An 18,468-nucleotide genomic window follows, 5' to 3' on the forward strand; every position below is an offset into this window, starting at 1 on the left:
GTTCCTTTCTTAAAAAAAAAAAATTGCAAATACTAAGGGTAAGCAATCATCCTGGCTTATTCAGGACTGAAGAGTTTCCTGAAATGTTCAGGAAGCATGGGAGTCCTGGACAAACCATGATGGTTGATTACCCTCTAACATGTATTGACTGCCCACTATTTGACTAGCATGACTTTAGGCACTGATGGGTTGCCTTCCCGGCAACCTTTAAATGAATGCCAGAGCAAGTAATGCTTTAAGGTACAAATATACTGGTAAATGTATAATAACCAACTCTCTAGGGGAGTGGGAGGGGGGTCATTGATTTGTAGCATTTGTCAATTTCTGTGATATAAATGGCCCTACTATGGCCAATTTCAAGCTACCAATTTGATGTCACTGGATATGGAATAGATAAAAGATGCAGAGTAGAACACAATTATTTAACATCACCACACAGATACAATAGATGTGAATAACCTCAAGAGCTCAGATGATAGTAAAATGTGGTAAAATAATTAGGAAGTGATGAGTTTAGAGTATTTACTTCATTTATTTTAATAAAATTTATTTAATTGCAAGTTTATATCATTTAATTTTTAGTAATGGCTTTGTTTAATAACTGATTTGCAAAATCCCTCAAAATTTAACCATTAACTTTCATGAGTCAGTATGAGCCAGTTCCAGCACATCACTGAAAGAACCCTGGGAAAATCTCACCTTTTCATCATACACGTCTCTTTCCCACTGGTACGCCACAAAACTGAAAACCCACCATTTGCAATCTATTCCTTTGATTTAAGCTCTGCCTTTGGTATACTAAGAAGAGCAAGACCCGGAATAAGGACACTTGTTCCAGTCCCAGTCTTATCATGAATTGGCCATGTGACCTTGACCTCTTTGCATCCTAGATTCCTTATCTGTAGAATATGGGGTTATGGAGGTTAGATAACTATTCTTAAATAACTGTTTCAGGTGTGTGTGTGTGTGTGTGTGTGTGTGTGTGTGTGTGTACAGCCTTGTTGAAGTATAATTCACACACAATAGGCTAGACATATTAAGAGTAGTTTGATGACTTTTGACTGAAATCATGACCACAAACAAGACAATGAGCGTGTCCATCATTCCCAAATGTTTTCTTGTGCCCATCCATAAATGTATCCCTTTCTCTCCCCGACACTGTCACTAGATAACCATTAATCTGTTCTGTCACTATAGAATGCTTTGGATTTTCTAGAATTTTATAAAAATGGAATAATACAGTATGTATTCTGCTTATCTTTACTATTTTCTTCCTTTTGCTTACATTGAATTACACTTGATATTTTTCTAGTTTCTCGTTGAGAAAGCTGAGGTCATTGATTTAAGACCTTTTTGGTCTCATATAATTGTTTTAGTGCTATAAATTTCCCTCAAAGCACTGCATTATCCATATCCCACAAGTTAGTCTCACGTTTTCATTTTCACTCAGTTTAAAATATTTTCTAATTTATTTTGAGACTTACTCTTTAGCCATGGATTATTTAGAAATGTCTTATTTATTTTCCAAATATTTGGAGGCTTTTCCATATCTTTCTTTTACTGATTATTAATTTAACTCTATTGTGGTCATAGAACAAACTTTGTATGACTTGAATCATTTAACTTTATTGAAACTTGTTATATGAACCAGATATGGTCTATCTTGGTAAATGTTCAATATACACGTGAAGAATGTTTTCTGTTGTTGGGATGAGTGTTGCATAGATGTCAAATAGATCAAATTTATTATTTGTGTTGTTAGAATCTTCTATATTCTTACTTATTTTCTGTCTCCTTTGTCTATCAGTTATTGAAAGGTTGGGGTCTCTGATTGAAGTTGTGGATTTGTCTATTTCTCTTTGTTCAGTCAGTTTTTGCTTCATGCATTTTGAATTTGTTACTCAGGTGTATATATATATTTAAGATTGTTACTTCCTCATGATGAATTAACTTTATTATTATAAAATGGCCCTCTTTATCTCTGGTGACATTCTTTGTATTGCAATCTACTTTCTCTAATATAGTCACTCCTGCTTTTTAAAAATTAATGTTAACATGATGTATGTTTTCCCTATCTTTTATGTTTAACCTATTTGTGTTTTAATATTTAAAATGGGTTTCCTATAGGCAGCATATGGTTGGGTCTTTAACATTTGTTTTTCCATTCTACTACCAATCTGTCTTTTAATTGGATTGCTGTGAGACAACTAACTTCAATAAGACTATTGATATGGTTCTGTTTAAAACTACCATCTTGCTATTTGTTTTTTGTTTGTTTGTTTTGTTCCAACTCTGCCTGTTATCCAATGTCTGGAAACCATAATTTCATATATTTGGCCCATTTTTTGAATTGTTAATGTGGGAGGGTAAATCCACTCGCTGTTAACGTGTCATTGCTGGAAATAGAAGACCTCAATATTTTGTTTTTCATACTGATTTGTTATTTATATTATGAACATTAGCTTTGTCATTATATGTGTGTCAAATATGTTCTCCCAGTTCATCACTAGTCTTTTAATTTTACCTATGGTGTAATTTTTTCATAAAGAGACTTAAAATTTTGATGTTGTCAAATCTTTCATTCCTTTCCTCTGGGTTTTCATGTCATGCTTATAAATGCCTACCCTATATTTTCCTCTAAATTATCGTGTTTTAAAAGGAAAAAATAACTCTTCAGTATGAATGTTATTTTTAATGTCAAGTTTATTAATTATAAAAGTAATACATGCGCATGGTAATAACATCAAGTAAAACAGAGGTCTATAGATGAAAATGAAAGTTCCTCTCCTCTTCTCCCACAGCTCCTGCTTGCACAATTGCTCTTTCCGAGTTGCTCCTGTTAGCAACTCTGTATATATGTCCTTCCATACATATTCTGGACACATACATACACATGCATGTTTATCTTTTGTACACAAACAGAATACACACACGGCTCAGCAATTTTTCATTTAACATTATGTCTTTGAGTTCTTAATGTGATGGAGTTTTGTCAGATGTTTATCAGACTGATAGAGGGACCAGGACAGCCAAAGAACACAGTAGGGGGAATATACAGGAAAAGGCATATTCATCTCTGTGAGGCCAACACAGCGCAAAACCTGGCATGGAATAAATGCTCAATAAATAAGTGTTAAATAACTAAAGGGAAGTAAGAACTTGAGAAAACTGCTGTCTTGACCATTCTTCTCATGCCAGACCTGGTCTCCTGCCTAAATGTTACCATCGCCCAGGGCGATAGGGAACAACACAGGATGATAAAGACATGGAGCAGCTGGACCTCTCACTTGTAGTAACTTCCATGGTGTGTCACTTCCCCCACTAGATTCACTGCCTCCAGAACACATATTTAGTTCAAATGCGCAGTTCACACTGACTACACAGCAAAAAATCTGGGAGCTCAAAGACTACACAGCTGAGTTATGTTACAGGTACACTCATACAAACAGCTACCATTAATTGTGGGGGAGGCACCATGTTGGAAACAACAGCCTTGCAATGTTAATGTCAATGTATGCCCATTTTATAGATGAGAAAATGGAGGCTCTAAGAATTCAAATGACTTATTCAGTGTCACACAGCTAATCAAGTAGCTTTCAGAGACAACTGTACACCTTACTCAGGTAAATCTACCTTTCTGTCAATCCCACACCACATTACCTCCTACTTTATGTACTTTATGCTGTTTTCCTTGCCTGGCATTCCCTTTCTCCACTTGTCTTATCTGGTGTTTTTTTTTGGAAACTAGGCAGAGACAGAAACATGGGGTTGTGCAGGATCCATGCTAGGCTATGCAATATGCTGTCCGAGATGAGGAGTGAGTCACTCATAGGAGTCCATGAACAAGAACGAACAAAAGGAGGAGTTATTAAAAGTTTGGAAATAGAGTTGAGCCTAAGAACTAGAGAGCACTCTCTTGGGATATGGATACTGTAGCAGTTCAAGAAACTCTAATGCAAAAGTTTCCTCCCCCAGGTGCTTTTGGTGAGCTGCTTACAAAACAGCCCTGTTGCCTACAATCATATAGTCACTGGCCCATGTTTCTCCCCCATCTCAATCCTATTTAAGGCCCTTATCACGTCTCACCTCCATGAAGCTTTTCACTATTAACGTGTTCCTTCTTCTTCTGTGAATTACTTTTACTGAAAATCAGCACCGTAAGCTATGACATGTGTTTGTATACCCTTTTGTCCTTTAATCACTTCAAGTGTCTTGTTTCTTTTAAGTGGAATCATTCACCTGTCTTTTTTCTATCATTTCCCTGCCTGGTCTGGGTATTAGGAAACCTGGCTGGAAACCAGTCCCAACTCTCCCACTAATGAGCTGTGTGACCTGAATCTAGTCATAACCTCTTTGAGTCTCATCTTCTGACCTTCCAGGGTTTTTGCAAAAACATAGTAAACATTGCAACACAATATGTGAATACAAGGTATTACTGCTGAGGACATTTGAACTAAGGTGCTTCTGCCTTTTACATCCTACTTAGTGGATAGTTCCATGTAAGAAATAGCAGTCACTGTTGCTTATTTCCCACTAGTGTCCTCAGCAAAGATTAACAGGTTTAAAATAAGAATATTGCACAACTGTTAAAGATGGTGGGAATCTATATGCATCTGATTTGGGGTCCTCCTTGGAAACTACCAGGTGATTCCAGGCTTGCTCACTTTTTTTTTTAATTTATTGGGGTGACATTTCTTAGTAAAATTACATAGATTTCAGGTGTACAATTCTGTATTACATCATCTATAAATCCCATTGTGTGTTCACCACCCAGAGTCAGTTCTCCTTCCATCACCATATATTTGATCCCCCTACCCTCATCGTCCACCCCTCAGCCCCGCTTACCCTCTGGTAACCACTAAACTATTGTCTGTGTCTATGAGTTTTTTTTCTCATTTGCTTGTCTCGTTCTTTTGTTGTTTTTGGTTTATATACCACATGTCAGTGAAATCATAGGGTTCTCTGCTTTTTCTGTCTGACTTACTTCGCTTAGCATTATAATCTCAAGATCCATCCATGTTGTCACAAATGGTCCTATTTCATCTTTTCTTACCGCCGAATAGTATTCCATTGTGTATATATACCACAACTTCTTTATCCATTCATCTATCAAAGGACATTTCGGTTGTTTCCATGTCTTGGCCACCGTCAACAAAGCTGCAATGAACGTTGGAGCACACGTGTCTTTATGGATAAATGTTTTCAGATTTTTTGGGTAGATACCCAGGAGAGGGATTGCTGAGTCATATGGTAATTCTATTCATAATTTTTTGAGGAACCTCCTCTCTGCCTTCCATAGCGACTGCACCAGTCTGCATTCCCACCAACAGTGGCTTGGTCATTTTTAAAGCTTCCATCTTTCTGAATGTTTCTTCATGTAAATGATCTGTGTTAATCATATGAAAAATGAAAAGAATCTTGTGTCAAGTAAAGCCAACAGCTGTCTTCTGTAGGATAAGATTCCCGTTCACACTCGCTCCCTGGCACCACTGTTACTTCACCCACTTAGCTATCTACCTCCTCCCTCAGCCTCAGCTCCTCTCTTGGATCTCAAAAGAGAAAATACTTAACTTCTTCTTGGACTCTCACGCTGTCCCTCCCTGCCTTTGTCCAAGACCCTGCTCCATGAGTCCATTATTTCCTGGTCCTGTATTTGTAACTGCTCCCATTCTTTCCAAATTTAGAATTCGGACCACGTCTCAGGGTGAGCTAGGGGGCTTTATGCTTGGTGCCTGGGAATGTTTGCAGTGCCTGTAGGATGCTGAGAGAAGTTTTCTATTATGTAGACAGTTGGGATAAATGAGTGTACCCTGAGCTGCTACCTGTCGCTGATTCAAAGAGCTCCTCTAGACCCAGCCACCCTCACACATACGGTACTTTAGAGAACACTGACTGCATGTCTGGGTGTGGAGTAAGATCTCTGGAACCTCGGAGCCCAAGCAGAATGGCACTGCAGCGCTTGCAGGGATTCAGACCAGCCAGGGCATCACCATCCAGTCACCAAGCGTCTGTGGGACTGGGTAGCATCATTTCTCAGTATCAGCCCCATGTAGCTGTGAGAAACAGCAGCAGCAGTGGAATCATTCTCCAACCAGCTTGGGAAGCAAAACTGACTCCATCTTTGGGAGCAATTTTGAAAAGGTGAGGAGATGTCCCAAAATGTACTAGTACAGGAGTACATGAGAGAAGAGTAATGACTGAATTGGCACCCAGAATTCTGCTAACAAGTCTTTCTAATCACATGTGGCATACTAGGCCCTTCCTGTCCCTTCAGTCTCATGTCTTGACACATTCTGCTGTGCTCTTTATGCTCCATCTGTAGCAAGCTTCCTGGAGATTTCCCACCTCTATCTCAATCGAGTACCATAAGCCATGCTGATGCTTGTCTGGCTACCCTTGCTTGTGCTATCTCCTGAGCCTGAACTACCCTTCTGCATCCTTTACCCCCATGTCCCCTGGTTATAGTCTTGAGACTCAACTCAGGTGGCTCTTCCTCCAAGAATCTTTCCCTGACCGTCTCGGGCTGGGTGAATTGTCTCCTGCCATGACTCCCTTAAGACCTCATGCTTACCCTACTGCGTTCATCAGTTCATGTGTCTGTCTCTACCACTAGGCCCACTGGCCCTTGCAGAACACAGATCACGTGTCAGGTCTTATCACTTCTTGTCTCTTAGTACCTAGCACATTGGCCTAGCACATAGCAAATGTCCAGCAAATGTTTGTGAAATGAATGAAGGTGAGTTTTGTCACTCTGAGGCCACAGCCTCTTTTTTTCCCTTGAACTTCTGCATATCTAGATACCTAGTCTTTACTGAACATATCATTACCTGTCCCCCTGCCTTGCCTCTGGATACTCTAAATTACTAACTGGTCTCCTATAGACATTTACTATACGCAAAGCACTGAGCCAGGAAGTTTACAGGGGGGAAGTACAAAGAGGACAACGATTCAGACCCCACACTCAAGCAGCCCTTAGAAAATTGCCTTCCTCTAGCCTTTCCAACTTCCAGAGCAGACTCCCTCATTTAGGAGGCTCTTCTAGATTTACCCCGCTCTAGCCCACCACCACATTAAATCACCCATAGTTTCCTCTCACCTTACTAGTTAAGTATATATTTCTGTTGATTTCAATGTTATTTGTCTTATGTATATTCTAACATTCAAAATTTACTTGAGGTCAGTGAATGGTGTCGTGTGTGTGTGTGTGTGTGTGTGTGTTTGTGTGTGTGTCTGTGTGTCTGTGTGTCCTTTATTTTGCATTCTGGTACTACTGCATACTGCTATCAATTTGTTGATTGACAAGTTATATTTGTTTGAAGGTTGGCCTGAAAACACAATGGAAACATATTGGTTAAAAGACAAAGAGTGAGAAAAATCAGGAAATGGTATGACAATTTACAATAAAAAACAAATAATGGCATGCCATCACAAAATAATTTCTCTTTGCTGTCACTTAGGACCTTTGCTGAAACATACACACCATAGAGTACTGCCATATTAAATTATATACAAAGAAACATGAGGATTGATCGTCAATTTTATTTCAATCTGTTGACAATATAGACTCCAGTCACCTCTTTCTAAGAAAGGACACTCTGGTAAACCTCTGGGGCTCATCATGTTGTGAATAATTTCCTCCTCCTGGCATTAATCACCACACTTTCAAACCATTGAAACTAACAGACTTCACTTTGCTAGGACAAAACCAGGTTCTGTTACAGCCGGACTTGTAATCAGGCTTTTAGGTTGTTTTCATTTACACTTCAATCCATCAATTTGGCTTTGGAATGTGGAATTTTTGCAGTCGGCCTGTATTTTCCATTATGTGTTCCAGTTCTGCATGCCATAAATGAATAGCCATTTGGCCAATGGTTAGCTGCCAACAGAGCATAGCTGTATCCAAATTAAGAATTACTTTGTGTGTCATGCCAGTTTGCAGAGCTGGCAGATGGACACTGACCAGAAAGGGTCAAGACCTCCAGTTACGTAACTGCATCATTATAACTTCATCCACTTGAGTCTTGAAGACTCTCAAAATGTAGACATCAAGCCCTCTAACAAGTATTAGAAGAGGAAAGGGAGAGGGTCTAACATTTATGGAGTACCTCCTGTGTGCCAAGGCTTATACTAGGTACATTCAGAACGTCTCACTTCACTCAATCCCCATGCTAACACCAGGGAGTCAGGTACTAGTACAAGCTCCACGTTACGGACAACGGTACTAAAGTTCAGGGAGGTTGTATAAGCACGATCATGTAGCTCGTAGATGCTAGACCTAGTACTGAAGCCAGACCTAGCAGAATCTAGATCCAGTGCTCTTTCCCCTACGCCATACTGGTTCTCTTAGCAGTGAGACCAGGGCTACCTGGTCATTGCTTCTCTCCCTGCCCCTGTGTCCAAGGAGGAAACCTACTGGTAATTTCACGCACTTTGACATTTTGCTTAAGCATGGCCTGTGCTGTTTTTCTTCTCTTTGCTCACTGCAATGGGCTATGAGCAAACCCAACATGCCTGTCCTGACCCCGTTCCTCCCACTTCCCCCACCAATGTAACTTACTAGAAAGTCTGTGGTTTACATATTGGATTAATCAGTGTGTCACACAGCATTTGCACTCCAAAATCCTTGAGGTAATTTCCACTTAAGTCTAGCAATGTTAGGTTCTCATTTCTGTCGAGGACACAGGCGAGGACTCCACAGCACACATCTGTGAGATGACAGTCTGCTAACCTATGGGGGATCAGGGATTCAGGAAAGAAATCAGTTTTATCCCAAGTTCCACAATGACCTTCCATTTCATGGAGAGCCTGGCAACAAGAGCTCAGTGGACAAAGTGTCCTTGTGTACTTACCACAAGATCTGTAGTTTGCAGGACGGGTGTTTCAACCCTGCACACAGCACCTGCATGCCCTCATCCCCTCAGGCATTGTCACTGAGGTCACGGTCTCTCAGGTGCTCAATGGTGTAGAGTGCATTGCACAAACGCTGACAACACTCTCCAGTCAGATGACAGGTCCACAATCTGCCACGGAGTAAGGTAGACAGGCTGGTGTCATTTCATCTTTACTTGGGTCACTTTAAGAATTGTGTTTGCTCACTAAAATAACACATTAGAAAATCAGTGTCGTGTAAAAGAAAAATCCCTTGGGCCAGGGCCAAGCAGAGATTTATTCCCCCTAAATTATTTAGGTCTTCGTTTATTGCTTCCTTAGAGATTCAATCACGAGGCCCAAAGGTACTCATTTAATTTGGGGATTTGCTGAAACATCAGGAAAGTCTGCCTGTGGCTATCGTCCACAATACTTACGCCAGATCCCTCAACTGTTTTAATCCTTCAGGCTGTTTTAATCCTTCGCAAAGCAATTTCAGTCCCCAATCTTCAATTTTGTTATTAATTAGAAGCAGCTTTGTCAGGCTCTGGGTAGAGCTCAGGATTTGTGCGAGGCGCTCACAACAAGCTGCAGAGAGGGAACATTCGGAAAGCCTGCAGGGATGGGGACACCAAGATGGCTGTTAACCATGGCAGCAGGGAGCTCCAGTGAACCTCAAATGCCAAGGCCCATAAGGACAAGGACAAGCAGACACTTACACAAGATTCTCGACTGTACCCTTCCCATGCCCCGGACCTGCATAGAGATGCTGCACTCCTGTGTCCCCCAGGGCATTGGCAAACACAAACAACTCTTTTAAAGTCTGACTCACTTGCAAGAAAGAAGAGAGCTCCACACAGCTAGCATCTGTGAGGTAACCAGGGGAAAAAGAAGACAAATCAGCCACTGCTGTCATTTGACGTCCTGCAAATGTTCTCCCAGCCTCCCCATTTAGCTAAGTCTTAGCCATCCTTCAAGTTCCAGCTCCTGGCCCACCTCCTTCACTTAGTCTCCTCCTGAGGTCTCCAGCCCATAGTGACACCCTCCCTTTCCCTGAGCTTATCTGGCATTTCTAAATGATCCCACAGTGTTGAGCACTTGATTACACATGGAACTCTGTTGCTCTCCAATTGTTTCATATCTGTGTGCTCTTAAGGGCAGTCTTGTTACTTGTAGTCCTTCTGATAATTCCATCCACACCTAGTCCAGTGCTGGGTACATAGTAGGTACTGTTTATAGAATTAATGTCATTCCTGTAAACACAGAGGATGGGTAGTATACTGGAAAGAACATGAAATTAGGAGACAGATTTTGGAGTCACATCCTGACTATACCACTTTTTAGTGGTGTGACCTTAAACAAGTCACTTTTCCACCTCAGTTTCCTCATCTGTACAATAGGGATAAGAAAACCCACCCTATGTAGTTTTTGTAAGAATTTAATTAGATGGAATAACTCTGGCAAGCACCAAGCATAGATCCTGGCATAGAGCAGGCATGCAACAAGTTCAAGAGTCCTAAGAGGATGACAGATAGTTCTAAGAAACTTACTCTAGTTTCTCCACTTTACAGCTGGAATGTCTGAGACTCTCACAAAGATACTTCACTTCTGTGTCCCCCAGGGGATTTTCAGTTAGGTCCAGCTCAGTGAGGTTTGAATTGCAAATGAGAACAGAGGCAAGATACTTGCAAAAGGCCTCTGAGCTTTCTGGGAGAAAACTAGCAAACAACCTGGAGAGAAAGGAAGGAGAACAGAGACAGGATTGGCCACTTTATCATCTGACTCATCCCCTACCCGCAGTACCTCGTGAGCAGAGAAAATAAAGGTACACCCATACAAGACCCCAACCTTGAGTATGTCACAGCCCCTTTACCCCATGGGAGGGACTTGTGAATTGCTCCCACAACATTGTGTCCTGCAGTAGGAACTCAATAAATGTTGACTGCCCAATAAAAGAAAAGGGCTGGGAGGAAATCTCAAGATGACTTAATCTCATGTTAATTCCCCGCATGAGTTTAGCACTCTACCTCATATCTTCTTTCAAATCCCAGAGGGGAAATGCTACAATCATCCTTAGTAAATGTTACAGTCAAAAAATCTTTCCTTTCCTCTTATATAAAAGTCCATTATTTATTAATTTGCCATCCTAGAGAAACCCAGCCCATCACCATCATCAATATTCCTTCTTTGGCACAAAGAGTGGCGTTTACTGACCTTCCTGTCTTCTCAATCTTTATTTCTCCATATGTAGTCCAATTCCTTGAACCATTTCCGATCAATTTTTTCTTCCATCATTTTCAAGAATTTCTATGATATACGCTACAACCTTTGAGTCCTCAATTTTCTCTTGAGTTACCAGGCTCCAAACTGTGTTTTGAGGACTCATAAGAACATGTAGTTATAACTTCCTATATAGAAATTTTAGATAGAGGTATTTTGCAAAACATACAAGTTTCAAAGTAGATTTTAGAGAACTTTAATGCTAAAGAGCTTTTACTTTAGAAAACCATATATATATATATATATATATATATATATATATATATATACATATATATAATAAGTATATATGTGTATATATTATATATATGTATATATCCCCATTACACACACACACACACACACACACACACGTTAATTTTATGTGTCAAGTTGGCTAGATCATGGTACCCAGATATTTGGTCAAACATTACTCTGGATGTTTCTGTGGACATACGTTTTAGATGAGACTGACATTTAAATCAGTAGACTCTGAATAAATTAAATTATTCTCTATAATGTGGGTGGGCCTCACTTAATCAGTTGAATGCTTTAATAGGAAAGGACTGACCTCCCCAGAAGAAGAAGGAATTCTGCCAGCAGACTGCCTTTGGACTTGAACTACAACACTGGCTCTTCCCTGTGTCTCCAGCCTGCTGGCCTACCGTGCAGATATTGAGCTTGACAGTCGCCAAAATCTGTGTGAGCCAATTCCTTAAAATAAATCTTTCTATATATGTTTATACACATTGTATTAGTTCTGTTTTTCTGGAGAACCCTGAATAATACATATATGATAAACTTATTATTAAGCTCATTACCATGGACTTTGAAGTCAGACACATCTGGGTTTTGAATTGTGCCTTTGCCATGTTATTTAGTGTTCTGACCTTGAATCTCCGTTTCCTCATCTGCTAAAATGAGGATAATAATCTGAATCACTCAGAACTGTTGTGTGGAAGAAAGAAAATCATGTGTACAAAACAGCACAACACTTAACACAAAGCAATCGCTCAGTAAGTAGTGTTGGTTATTATTATTGTCACTGATGTTATTATTACATACATTGAAAATTCTCTCCCTAAACTTGTTACATAGGAACAATTTTAGGGACTGCCACTTTTATTCTTCCTTTCTATGACTCCTGAAATGCGTTTTGTTCAACAACATCTATCTGGAGTTGCATATTTTTAAAATATTTCTTGCAGTATGGAAATTAAGAGTTACAACTTACTTGAGTTTCTGTAATTTGCAATTTGGAACTTTTAAGCCTTCACAGAGTGATTTCAAACCTGAAGCATCCAGTTTTGTTTCACTAAATTCCAGCTCTGTGAGCCACTGATTGGTGCTGAGAACAGTTGCTAGTAACCCACAAGACGCAGGAGAGATAAGGCATCGGTACAACCTTCAGAGAACAGAAGAATGACCTCGTTATCTTATTCATGCTCTCCCCTAACACAAGCAGAAACTGACAAAAACGGCATGAACACAGATTACAAATTCCCCTGCCACCACTTACCTCAATGTCTGCAAGATGCAGTTTGGCTGTTTTAATCCTTCACAAAGAAGCTTCTTCATTCCTGAATTTTCCAGGGTATTTTTTACAAATTCAAAATATGTCAGATGCTGGTTAGTTTCAAATACTAAGGAGAGGTCCCTGCCACAGGAAACTCTGAGGTCGCAGAAAATCAGTCTGTGTGAAGAAAAACACATTTTAGAAAAGAAACAAAATAGGACTCTCTTTAAAGGTACCTGTTTATACATTATTGATATAATGAATTATTTCAGTTCATTCAACAATTACTTTATTGGATGCTTACTACTGTATTAGATGCTGAAAACAAGGAAATACTTAAGACCCAGAACCTGCCCTCAAGGCATGCCCAGTTAATGGGGAAAAATTAGAAAATCATGGATTATAATACAGTGAGAAAAATACTGCAAGTGGTATGCACAAGGGATCATGGAGACACAGAAAGGTAGCAGAGTTCAGCCTAGTTTGGGGTGGAGTTTGGAGAATCACGAAAACTTAAAAGAGGGAGAAATACTTGAGTGCTGTTGTGAAAGGGGAATCGAAATTGAACAGGAGTTAGGTGGGTGAGGAGAATGGGAGCAAGCAGGGCAGGAGGGGCTGAGGGACACTGCGCTGGAGGAGCTCCCTGATGCAAAGGCCAGGAAGCAAGAGGGGGGCGCTTCATCTGAGAAGCTGCCGGTTTTCTGCTACCGCCTAGTTTTAAAGACTGGATGCGTGTATAATTATTATATTGTATTATAATTTATATGCATGTATTATAATTATATATGCATGTATAATTATTAACAGTGGTTACCTTCCAGGTTGGTGGAAGGGTGGGCTTATAGGGAGACATTTAGTTTCTAGGTAATTAACAATTATTGATAATGATTAGAAGTCATCAGAAAAAACAGTTTTTAAAAATTTTGAAAAATACATGTTCATGATAATTTTTACAATAGAGAAAAATATAAAAAATCAACTTTTTTCAAAGTACTATATTCCTACCACCCAAATATAACCACTTTCAAAAATTTGGTATATAACTTTACAGACTTTTAATGCATGTATATATACAGAGTTATGTTATTTGTAACAAATGAAATCATGGAAAGACATTATTTTAAAAGATAAAAACTTTTTCCCAATCTTCCCTACAAGTCCACCTCCTAGAGACTACCAATACTAAGTGTCTGGTGTATATCCTTCCACTCCTTTTCCCAAAAATCATGTGAAAAGACACACACACACACACACACACTCATGATTTGTTTGTATGTTACAAAAATAGGGTTATAGAAAACATTATATCAACTGTACATGCACTTTGTCATGCAGCCCTCATTGTAAGCTCACAGATAGAAACTGAGATTCGGTTATAGCACAAGGTCATATAGTAAGGGGCAACGTAGGGCTCAGCCTGGCGTCTGTCTGGTTTATCCTGTAGGCATCAGAAAGCCAATGGAGGTTTAAAGAGACATGGTCAGATCCCTCTGATGATAGAACAGGGCAGGAGACAGACCTGGTATCAGAGGGCTGCACTGGTCCCCCAGGGAAAAACTGGCGGGGGCAGGACTAGTATGGTGGCCGGCGGGGAGGTAGACAGATTCAAGACGCGTTTGGGGGGTAGATAACGTCAGGATTTACAATTATTTAGTGACTACAGTGTTCGGTCCCAGGACCCAATGGGGGACGACGTTCTGGCTCTACCCTCTTCCTCCAGGAAGTACCTGAGGCCACCGAGAGCTTCCAACTCTTTTCTGTTCTAGAACATTCCAGTCATAAGAGGGGAGGGACCCCTGGCATGGGACAAACCATTATGGCAGTGCGGTGGGGGGTTTACCTTTTATAAAACTTAATTACAAGTGCTTCACATTCTTGGATCTAAGTCTTTTCTGACCACTCCTGTTTCTTCGCACCTTCAAGGACTTTCAACAGTGGAGCTTCCCTTTTATCCTGGGGGTGGGAGCAAGGGATCTTCCTGGCACATTCCCTCCCACCCCTGTTGTCTCTGTAAGTTGGAACAATCCCAGGGTAAAAGCCTCTGGGGTTGGCCCCAGGCTTCCTTTCCCCCACCAGCGCTTGGAGAAAGGTGTGCCTTCTCTTTGGGCTCGGTACGTGGGTGTGGTCAGTGGGTGTGGCCCACCCTCACCTCTTCTGGCCGCTAGCTGGAGAGGTTGAGGCCTGGTAGGAGGTGTCGTAAGGCGGGGCAAGGGTGGGGGGGGGGCGTGGGCGCGGGCTTGTGGATGGGAGGTGACTGAGGCGGGCAGGGCTAGGTCAGTGGGTGTGGCCCACCCTCACCTCTTCTGGCCGCTAGCTGGAGAGGTTGAGGCCTGGTAGGAGGTGTCGTAAGGCGGGGCAAGGGTGGGGGGGGGCGTGGGCGCGGGCTTGTGGATGGGAGGTGACTGAGGGGGGCAGGGCTAGGTCAGTGGGTGTGGCCCACCCTCACCTCTTCTGGCCGCTAGCTGGAGAGGTTGAGGCCTGGTAGGAGGTGTCGTAAGGCGGGGCAAGGGTCTGGGGGGGGGCGTGGGCGCGGGCTTGTGGATGGGAGGTGACTGAGGGGGGCAGGGCTAAGTGAGATGGAAAAGGGCAACTCGTTGATTTGTGTCTGCAGAGCCAGAAAAGCCCCTGAGGCCTTCTAACATCATGGCTTTGAACCCAGAGGACCCCTCTGGTGGGTTTCATCATGACACGGTGATGGCCTTCATCAACGAGAAAATGGCCAGGCATGTAAAAGGCCCTGAATTCTACCTCGAGAATAAATCTCTGTCCTGGGCTGAGGTGGAGGACAAGCTCAGGGGCATCCTGGAGGGCAGCGAGTTGCCCAGCGAGGCCAAAGAGGCCTGTGCCTGGGGCTGCCTGGCCCTGGGCCTGCGCTTTGCCCACAAGCAGCGCCAGTTACACACATGCAGGGTGCAGTGGCTACACAACTTTTGCAAACTGCACAAGTCGGCTGCCCAGACCTTGGCCTCAAACCTGAGGGAGCTCACAGAGCAGAAGGAGATGGAGCGCAAGGAGGCGGCCTACCATCTGCGGCTCACCCAGGCTAAACTGGAGGAGGTGCAGAAAGAGAGGGACCTGCTGAGGTGGAAGCTCTTCCAGGCTGTAAGATTACCCCACTGCCCTGTCTCCCGCCCCGTCTCCTCGCCCCGTACCCCTCTCTGCCTCCAGAATAGATCTCAACCCTGTTTCTTCTCTGCAGGAGCTGCAGACTGCCAGGGAGCAGGAGGGCGTCGAAGAAGGACCAGGCCTGGCCACTGTCACTTCGGCTGGGATAGAAAGAGCAGGTGAGGAGGAAGACACGACAGAGGCTGCTACTACTACTGCCACCACTGGGGGCGCTGCAGGAGGAGGAGGGAGACAGAAGGATGCTGAGGGTAGAGGCCGCATATAGGAGCTGGGTGGAGATCTCCTGCAGCTTCTGGGTGGGGGGCAGATACACCTCTGGTAGGCCAAAGGAGGGAGATCTCAGATCAGTGGAAACAGGCACGTTTTATTTCTCTGGGACCCTGAAGCCCGGGTCCACAGTCTCACCAGCAACCCTTCTTATCCAGCCCCCTGCCTCATTCATGTACTCACCCATTACCTTCCTTCACAGGTGCACCCATACCATCTGCACCAGCGGTGGCCTTCGCTGCAGGAGCTCCATATCAGATGTCTTCCAATGGGGGACCCTCTGATGTTAGATCATGGTCTGATGTGGGACCCCAGGGAAAAGGCCCTCAAGAACCACAAAGAGGCAGAGACGCTGATCCCAAACAGCAGAGACCTCTAGTATTTCGCAAGCCGGGGGATTGGGACTGCCCTTGGTGTAAAGCCGTGAATTTCTCACGGAGGGAAATTTGCTTCTGTTGTGGGGGGGGGATCTGGCTACAGAAGCCTTGAAATAAAAAATGTTTAATAGAACAGAAACGTGTCCCAATGGGAGATCAATTTTCAGGGGGTGAGATGGGGGGCTGGGGAGAGGAGGGAGGGAATGAGTGGGAGAATGGGGCTAGGGGAGCAGGCCAGGTTCAGTAGGAGGTGGGGAGGGTATAGATTGATAGGGAGAAACACGTTTTAATGATCCCGTTGGTGTTCCAGAGCATTGGTATTCAACACCCCAAACCTGCTGCAGCTTCTGTTTGTGTGTATCTCTCCCCCATCCTAGTATCTGGTGGACCTGGGCACCCACTCTCTCCCCGTACCTAAGTTGTAGCTGATTGCAGCAGGAGTAGATATTTGACCCTTCCTGAGCCAAACAGATCTTCACTAGAGAATCTGAGCAGAGGCAGATTCCACAGCCAAGATGGTGTTAGGCAGTGAAGCAGTGGGTCACTTGGAGGTGGGGCCAAGAGCAAAGCCATGGTCACTGAGGCCATAGCAGAGGCCTAGCCCTGGCTGTGGGAAGCAGAGCCACGTGCTTTACAGAGGCTAAGTGTCTTTTAGAGGATACCAGTGTTACGTCCCCGGGAGCAGGCAGGCACAGAGAAGTGTTGACCCTATGACCTCAGAGATAGAAGGGGAACCCCGACCACGTTTCCACTTCCTGCAATTGGGCTGGGTGAAAATCCATTCTACGTAGATCCTCTTTTCTTTAAGTTAAATTGAGTGGGTTCCTGTTCTGAGAAACCAGATTATTTACAAGTCAGAAATTGGCACCAGAAGAGCAGTTGCAAACCACAGACCAAAGAAAATGTCTGAACTGGTTGGGGCCGTGCCTCAGGGAGTGGTGGGTACTGAGGATTCCTGCATCCCAAGAGGCTCCAGGAATGACTTGGACAAGAAGCTTTTTCGTGTACTGATTGAGTTATATCACGAAAAACAATCGAAACAGCCCTGGGGTTAACCCCGGGCTTACAACACTGCAGACTTGCCACCCCTAGGGGAATGCCTCAGGGCTGCCTCCAGAGGACTGCTGTGGCTTGTTCAGCCCCATGACAACATAATCCCCAGTCCCCAAAGTGCAGAACGGGACAATCTAATCTGAACAGGGAACTCATGCCACTGCCCAGGAGGTGAGTCAGCAACTAATAGTGCACAGAAAGTTTGCTGGTCTAGACCACTGACCAAAGTATGGTGCTATCTTGGGGAATTCTCTCCCCCAACCTAGCACTAGGATAAATGAGGGAGGGGAATCTGGGTACAAAGCCCTCAGTGAATTCAGACATCTCCCAATGGAAAGTCAATTTCCAAAGGGAGGGGGTGAACCAGGAAAGGAGGATGGTCTGCCTCTCCCCCTCTCATGTCAATAAGCTGTGTTGGGGGGACTAAATGCATGGTTTAGCCCACAGGTGGACGGATGGTGAGGAGTCACACCAGACTGAAACTGCAGGAGCCCTGGACATTGCCTGGGGACTGTGGACCTAGAGACTGAAGCTGTTGTGGCCCTGGGACATCTCTGCAGCAGCTGGATGTGACTCTGGGCTCTCCTGTTCGGGCAGATCCCTAGCCTGCACTAGTCAGAAATGTCCTTGGGCTTCTAGGGCATGTCCTTCTAGGGCAGGGTTTCCCAACCTCAGCACTCTTGACCTTTGAGGTTGGATAATTCTATGTTGCAAGGGTCTGTCTGCTACACTGTAAGATGTTTGGCAGAATCCCTGGCCTCTACCCACTAGATGCCAATAGCACATGTCCTCTAGTTGTGACAACCAAAAATATCTATAGATACTGCCACATGTCCACCGGGAGGTAAAATCGACCCTTGTTGGGAATCACAGAGATGACGAGGTATTTGGGAGGAGTCAGAACAGGGGGAAGAGAGCAGCCAGGGAGCATGCACAGCAGTGCCCCAGGCTGCGAGGGAGCCCCTAAGACAGGAGGGGAAAAGTGCATTGAGTTCACTTGAT

The 18,468-nt window shown here is 43.3% G+C and overlaps 1 protein-coding gene and 1 pseudogene across 2 annotated transcripts in view; one reads left to right on the plus strand and one right to left on the minus strand.

The window, feature by feature from the left end:
* LOC308495006 (NACHT, LRR and PYD domains-containing protein 12-like) overlaps positions 1–18,468 on the minus strand; it is a 77,014-nt pseudogene that overhangs the window by 45,472 nt on the left and 13,074 nt on the right. Inside the window, exons 5-12 of the transcript in view lie at positions 12,647–12,820; positions 12,362–12,532; positions 10,419–10,598; positions 9,588–9,758; positions 9,306–9,482; positions 8,850–9,020; positions 8,558–8,728; positions 5,325–5,397 (exon numbers count right to left, since the gene is read on the minus strand). The product of the transcript in view is annotated as an NACHT, LRR and PYD domains-containing protein 12-like (transcript). The remainder of the gene's footprint in view (positions 1–5,324; positions 5,398–8,557; positions 8,729–8,849; positions 9,021–9,305; positions 9,483–9,587; positions 9,759–10,418; positions 10,599–12,361; positions 12,533–12,646; positions 12,821–18,468) is intronic.
* TEX13B (testis expressed 13B) lies at positions 15,287–16,525 on the plus strand (the record flags this gene model as incomplete). The annotated part of the gene is given in 3 exon segments (XM_081042240.1): positions 15,287–15,745; positions 15,919–16,217; positions 16,219–16,525. Coding segments are annotated over 3 exon segments (1,065 nt in total).

The sequence above is a fragment of the Rhinolophus hipposideros genome, assembly GCF_964194185.1.
Source record: "Rhinolophus hipposideros genome assembly, chromosome: X".
Lineage (NCBI taxonomy): Eukaryota > Metazoa > Chordata > Mammalia > Chiroptera > Rhinolophidae > Rhinolophus > Rhinolophus hipposideros.